Source organism: Phoca vitulina, unplaced genomic scaffold, assembly GCF_004348235.1.
Source record: "Phoca vitulina isolate PV1807 unplaced genomic scaffold, GSC_HSeal_1.0 scaffold20, whole genome shotgun sequence".
NCBI lineage: Eukaryota > Metazoa > Chordata > Mammalia > Carnivora > Phocidae > Phoca > Phoca vitulina.
Genome location: NW_022589723.1, coordinates 22351910 through 22358504, shown reverse-complemented (window position 1 = coordinate 22358504; position 6595 = coordinate 22351910). Strand labels below are relative to the sequence as shown.

At 39.0% G+C, this 6595-nt stretch overlaps 1 protein-coding gene across 2 annotated transcripts in view; it reads left to right on the top strand.

Annotated features, from left to right (window-relative positions):
• The first annotated feature begins 1708 nt into the window (after nucleotides 1–1708).
• The window catches only part of DNAAF4 (dynein axonemal assembly factor 4), a 56827-nt gene continuing 51940 nt past the window's right edge, over nucleotides 1709–6595 (top strand). The window contains exons 1-3 of one of the 2 annotated variants that reach the window (XM_032417840.1): nucleotides 1709–1984; nucleotides 2328–2475; nucleotides 6101–6234. In XM_032417840.1, the coding sequence (XP_032273731.1) occupies nucleotides 1862–1984; nucleotides 2328–2475; nucleotides 6101–6234 (405 nt within the window). In that variant the 5' untranslated portion in view covers nucleotides 1709–1861. The remainder of the gene's footprint in view (nucleotides 1985–2327; nucleotides 2476–6100; nucleotides 6235–6595) is intronic. The other variant, XM_032417841.1, reaches the window with a different exon arrangement.

Sequence of the window (6595 nt, the reverse complement as noted above, 5' to 3'; positions counted from 1 at the left end):
CTATACATGGGTTAAATTAGATCTCTTTCATTTTTAATATGTAATAAGAAATAGTTTAAGACTTTAAGATTGAATGTTTCAAGGCTGTGAAACACTGTTTAGATAAATACATAAACCATAAAACAACATTAAAAGTTAATGTTTTAAGTTGCTATCAGTTGAAACAATGATTCAGTAATAAAACTTACCAAATTTTTTAAAAAGATAATTCATTCAGCGTATAGAAAATTTAGTAAGACTATGGTAGTCCAGAGAACAATTTAACTGCAGAAGTGTGTATGTGCTTTAACAAAGTGATTGCTAACAGACTTTTTAAAAGCCCCAAATGACACAATGTATCCCTTTCATTATCTTCCATACATACATTATCTCACTTTTTATATAGTCAGAGAATCTAGCCTTTAAAATTTTATATGAAAGAAGTGCATAAATCCTCTCTTTTGAAGACACAGGAAAGTCTGAAACAAAATGGTAAAAGTAAGAATAGAATCAAAGGGGAGAAAATGCCAAAAGTGAGGACAAAGGGAAAGAAATCTAAGAATGGCTCCCAGTAGTCAAAGTTACAGAACCTTGAGATGATGAACCTCCGACAAAATAAGATAAGGTACTGAGGGGTGGCCTGTTTGGGGAAAAGATGATATTTTTTTCTTCCAAGTCTACTGCTCCTAAACTGTTCTCAAGGATATTTTCAGGAGGTTTGAAATTTGTTTTAATGGCCTGCAAAAGTAAAAAGTTTAAAATCCAAATCCATAGGTGGCAAGTAGTTCATAGGTGCTTAAATTTCACGTAAATTCACTCTGTCCTTTTTTTTCTTTAAAAAAAAGTATTTTATTTATTTTAGAGAGAGGGGCGAGGGGAGAGGCAGAGGGAGAGGCAGAGAACCTCACAAAGACTCTTCCCAAAGCACGCAGCCCAGGCCTCTCTGCTCTCTCCACCCTGAAATCAGGACCCCAGTGGAAACCAAGAGTCAGATGCCCAAGGGACTGAGCCACCCTTGTTTTCTTTTTTAAACATCAAATTCCAGTAACTTATAAACTGAGTCTAGAGAACGCAGCCTGGGCAAAGATCATTGCAATGGGAGTTAAGAGAGCAGGATTTTAATCACGATTCTGCCACTAATCTAAGTGGCAATGGGGTTAAGTGTATGGGTCTCAAATTCCTTAAATATGCAGGATGAACTACATCACCTTCAAGTTTCCTTCCAGAACTAAGTCTTCTTAAGCAATTGTAAAATGTATCCGTGTAAATCCAAGCTATCCTACAGATGAGCTGCAGCCAAGCGTTTGTCACATGAGTCATAATGCCACTTCTTCCCAGGTCTTAAACCATGTAGTGAACCCTACCTACGATCTTTTGGTGGCCTTACAGTTGAGAGGATTTGGACCACTACAATAGTAAGGCCAAGCTCCCAGGTAATTTCCAAAACAGGAACACCAAATGATGTTCTGACAGCCTTCATCAGCACAAAAGGCCAGGGCTGCTAGGCGCGGGGGCGGTGCACCTGCTTCTTACAGGTCTGGTCCCTCTGGTAACTCCTTTTTTTCTTTTTCTTTTTTTGCATTCTCAGGCGCAAGGCTCTTTTCTTAAAATGAAGGCCTATTTCTTCGGTGATTCACTCAGGCCCCAGGGAACGGATAATAGCCACAGGAGGGGTCTATCGCCCGCGCCAGGACGTCCGGGCCGTCACGAGAGGAGTTTGCGGGGCGGTCGCAGAGGCGCGCCCGGGGCACGCTGGGAACGCGGGGCGCCGCGGCCCGGCCTGACCCGGAAGGGCTGGTGCGTGGTAACCCCGGCTTCCCTAGCAACCGAGCAGGTGGCTAGTCCTAACCATCCGCATCCTCTTGTTCAGACACCTCGCGGGATGCCGCTGCAGGTTAGCGATTACAGCTGGCAGCAGACGAAGACTGCGGTGTTTATCTCTGTGCCTCTCCGGGGCGTCTGCGTCAGAGACGTGGACGTGTTCTGCACGGAACACTATTTGAAGGTAGGAACTCGAGTTGTGCCTGCCGGGTCCCCGGGGGTGTGTTCCGAAGCTTCTAAGAGCGCTTCTATGTACACGCCGCAGGCGCGTTCTTGCAGATAAGCATCCTAAAATTTAGTTCTATTTTTTTTTTAAACCGAATCCCATGAGGTGATACCTCATCTTTAGACAGATGTCATCAGACCAGAGATGATTTTTATCCAGGATTTCTTCATATGCCTTGTTAATCGAGTAAATTTATAGCAGCATTTAAGAAAATGATCTTGGTCTCTATCATTTGTTTCTTAACGGCTGTGTCTTTATTTTGTGTAACTAAATTAACCTCCGTTTACCCCCTTCTGAATAGGTCAACTTTTCTCCATTTTTATTTGAAGTGTTTCTGTATGCGCCCATAGACGATGAAAACAGCAAAGCCAAGATTGGGAATGACACTATTGTATTCACCTTGTATAAAAAAGAAGTGGCCATGTGGGAGACCCTTTCTGTGTCAGGTGGTAAGTTTTTTTATTAAAAGATGTTCATCTGGTTGTGCTTTTTATATTTTATACCTTAACATTTTTTTTCAGAACAATTGTTTCTCTTCTAGAAGAAAAAGTAGGAACGTGAGCATGATTTAAATGACATAGTGCTTCAGCTACCACTTAAATAACTTAAAGATTGAATAATTCAAAAGTTAGAGCACATTTGTAATAGTTCTCAAGCAGGTGTGGGCTTGTGTCTTCAGAGGATAAGGCCTCTTGATATGATCTTTATTGAGCACTTATTTTGTATTAGGCATTAATGCATCTGGTAATCCTCAGAACAACCTATTACTTAGGTTACCACCCTCCCACCCCCGTTTTTTTTTCTTTTTTTTTTTTTAAGGTGAGGCTAGTAAGGTACAGAAGGATTGAATAATTGGCACAGGTCACACAACTAGTAAGTGGCAGACTGGAACTGGAGCTTTAGCAGTTTGACTCTAGAGCAGTGGTTCTTAACCCTGGCTACATATTTGAATCACCTGCAAAACTTGTAAATAATACACATGTCTGAAACTCACCCTAGACCAATCAAATCAATTTCTGTGAGTGGGAAAAGCTTTTCAGGGGTTATAATGTGCAAAGCTGAGATCCCCTATTCTCTGTACTCTTAATGAGTATTCTTCTGCCGCGATTGGCTTTGTGGATCGTAATTGCCCTCTACTGCTTTACCTTTATTTTCTTCCTCCCTGTTCTAGTTGTCATGTATTCTAGGGCTTTATATCTACTGCCTGAAATTTCTCGTAGGCCTCTGGCATTAAGTCTTCAGTAGGAACTACTGAGAATGGGGAGATTGCAGTCATTTTTTTTTAATTTATTTTTTTAGTAATCTCTACATCCAACATGGGGCTCCAACTCATGACCCCGAGATCAAGAGTCACATGCTCTTCCAACTGAGCCAGCTAGGCACCCTGCAGTCATTCTTTATATTAATTCTTTCTTGATATCTTGCAGTGAAATCTAATTTTGTAATCCCCAGGACCAGATAGAATTTTTCTGTAAAGTCTAGCATTCAGCTCAGAAAATACTGGCTAAGGTAGATTACCGTAGCCAGGTTACTTTAGCTCTTTAGTGAGTTCCAGACTAACTGAAGAGTTTTTAAAAACCAGATTCTTGCTGTCCTACTCACTCCTTCCTTTGTGATTCAGTAAGTCTGAGATGGGGCCTGGGACTATGTCGTGAAACACACCCAGGGTATTCTGACTTCTTACCTAAGATCAAATGTAAACACTTTAATTTATTTCAATTCTTATTGATAATCTTAATTTTAAAGTAATATGGGACCAGAATCATCACCTATTATAATGGCTTATTTTAAAATAAACAGATTGGGAGTGGTGGGACCCCAGGTGATTCTGATGATTGACCAGGCTTGAGAACCACTGACTTAAATGTGTGTGTGTGTGTGTGTGTGTGTGTGTGTGTGTGTGCGTGTCTCCAGGAAACATTCTGTCTGCCAACTTGTTAAGATGTAAAGAAGAATCATGGAATGCCTGGGTGGCTTAGTTGGTTAAGTATCTGCCTTGGCTCAGGTCATGATCCCAGGGTCCTGGGATCGAGTCCCACATCGGGCTCCTTGCTCAGTGGGGAGCCTGCTTCTCCCTCTGCCTGCCGCTACCCCCTGCTTGTGCGCGCTCTCTCTCTCTCTCTCTCTGTCTCCCACAAGTAAATAAATAAAAATCTAAAAAAAAAAAAAAAAAAAAGAATCCTATCAGGAAACCTGTTACTTTTCCCTACATGACACTTTCTTCTATGTCAAATTCTCTTCTTAACCTGCTTGGCTGTCTTTTCCAGGAGTGGGAAGGGAATTTTCTTTCCTAATCATGATCTTCCTCTCTGTTCTATACATCTGCTTGCAATTCACACCTACTTGATTCTTCTCTTTCATGGTAATATGGCCATCCATTCCAAATTTTGACTATTTAAACCAAAGCTTAACAAATTTTTTCTGTAAAGGACCAGATAGTATTTTGAATATTATGAGCCCCATGGTCTCAGTCACAATTACTTAGTTCTGCTATGGTAGCACAAAAGCAGCCAATAGACAATACATATATATGGACACCAAAATTTGAATTTTATCTAATTTTTATATGTCGTATTATTTTGATTTTTCAACTATTTAAAAATGTAAAAATTATTCTTAGCTTGTGTGCTAGAGGAAAACAGGCAGCAAGTTAGATTTGGCCATGGTATGCCAACCTCTGATTTAGACTAATCAAAACAGTCTTAAAACTAGTTTATGTAATAAGTAATGAGTATTGATTTTACTTCAAAAACCAGGTTTGACATTCCTTTAGAAATCAAACTCAGTTACACAGCGACTCAGTGAAATTATTTCTTTAACAAGATTGTTTTTCACATAAAGTGTGTGGAACTAGATCCAATCTATACTCCACGTTTTCCTCATCTTTCAGAACATATTTGCTTAATTTTTTCCTGAAGTTTTTTCTTGGTATACTTTTCATTTCTTTTAGATGTGAAGGTAGGTTCTTTTAGTTTACCCCTGAATCTGGTCCAGTTGTCTGTCACTCTGTTATTAAACAGGAGGAGGGTTGGGAGAGGCTTCAGACTTAATTCCAGTCCTAAGTCCTAGTCAAGATCTTGAATGAGAAAAAATTCCATGCTTTTTTTTTCCCTTTCCTTTTTAAGGCAATTTCTTTGAAAATTAAAATTCCAGACTTTTTTTTAACCGATAACTAAAATTTAGCATTCCCTTCAATCATGAATGTAGGCAACAAACAGCTGTATCAAGAAGTATCACAAATACATTTATATCACAAAGTACATTTATCTTTTATACTCACTACTTTGAAATTATAGTATTTATTACACTTGTTGGTATATATTAATGCATTAATGAAGAAGTATATATATTTTTGTGATATTGTATATCACAAAAAAAAAAAAAACTCTTCTTCTCTTCTAGGAGACCCCATAGTGATGATTTATTGTGATTAGGTTTATAAGCAAATAGCCCTGGTTTCTTGACAGAGTGGAGAAGGATAAATGTGTACTCTTTCCCTCTATCCTGTCCCATCCCCTTCTCTTTACCACTTCCCCCCTCTCATTTCACTACCCTCTCTCCCTTTTATATCCCTCTCCCTGTCCTCATCATTCTCCCCACTTTTTTAAAGATTTTATTTATTTATTTCACAGAGAGAACAAGAGAACACAAGCAGGGGGAACAGCAGGCAGAGGGAGAAGCAGACTCCCTACTGAGCAGGGAGCCAGAAGTGGGACTCGATCTTGGGACTTCAGGATCATGACCCGACTCGAAGGCAGATGCTTAACCCACTGAGCCACCCAGGCACCTCTCATTCCCCCTCTTATTCTCCCTTTCTTTTGTTCCCACTTTCTCTCATTCGTATTTTCTCTCTCTCTCTCGTTCTCTCCCTCTGTAGTAATTAATTGCTGTTATAGTTGCTTGCTTACTTTTTAATGTTAGCTTGGCCAGTTTAATAGTGAGAAATGTTTTCGTCTCTCCATGTGAAGTTTGGTCCCCCCTCCCACCATCGCATCCTGGATCAGTATGTTAAGCAGTTTTCTCCTAAGTAAAACATTCATCATAATCCTAATTTAGTGATATTTCTTGTTTTAGTTGACAAAGAGATGATGCAAAGAATAAGGGAGAAATCTATTTTACAAGCACAAGAAAGAGCAAAAGAAGCTGCAGAAGCAAAAGCTGCAGCAAGGCGAGAAGATCAAAAATATGCACTAAATGTTATGATGAAGGTAAGTTGCAGATTGTTAGGAAAGTTCTCTTAATTAAAGAGATAATAGTAAACTCTGTAAGGATGATTTATTCCAATCACTGTACTTCCTCACCTCTTTATTCATACTTTGATTATAGGATTTACTATGTTATAGAGGCTATCTACTACTTACATGTATTCCTGAAAATCTGTATGAAAGTAGAGGGTATACAGGTTGGACAATAGATTTACTTGTTTCAGGGAGAATGTTCTATTTCCAAGGGAGTAAAAAAATTATAATTTTGTATGGTAAAAGTGTTTTACTTCTTTTTTAATCTTGGAATAAAGGACATGATTATTTAAAACAAGAAGAGCCTAGATTATGTCAATACTAAACATTG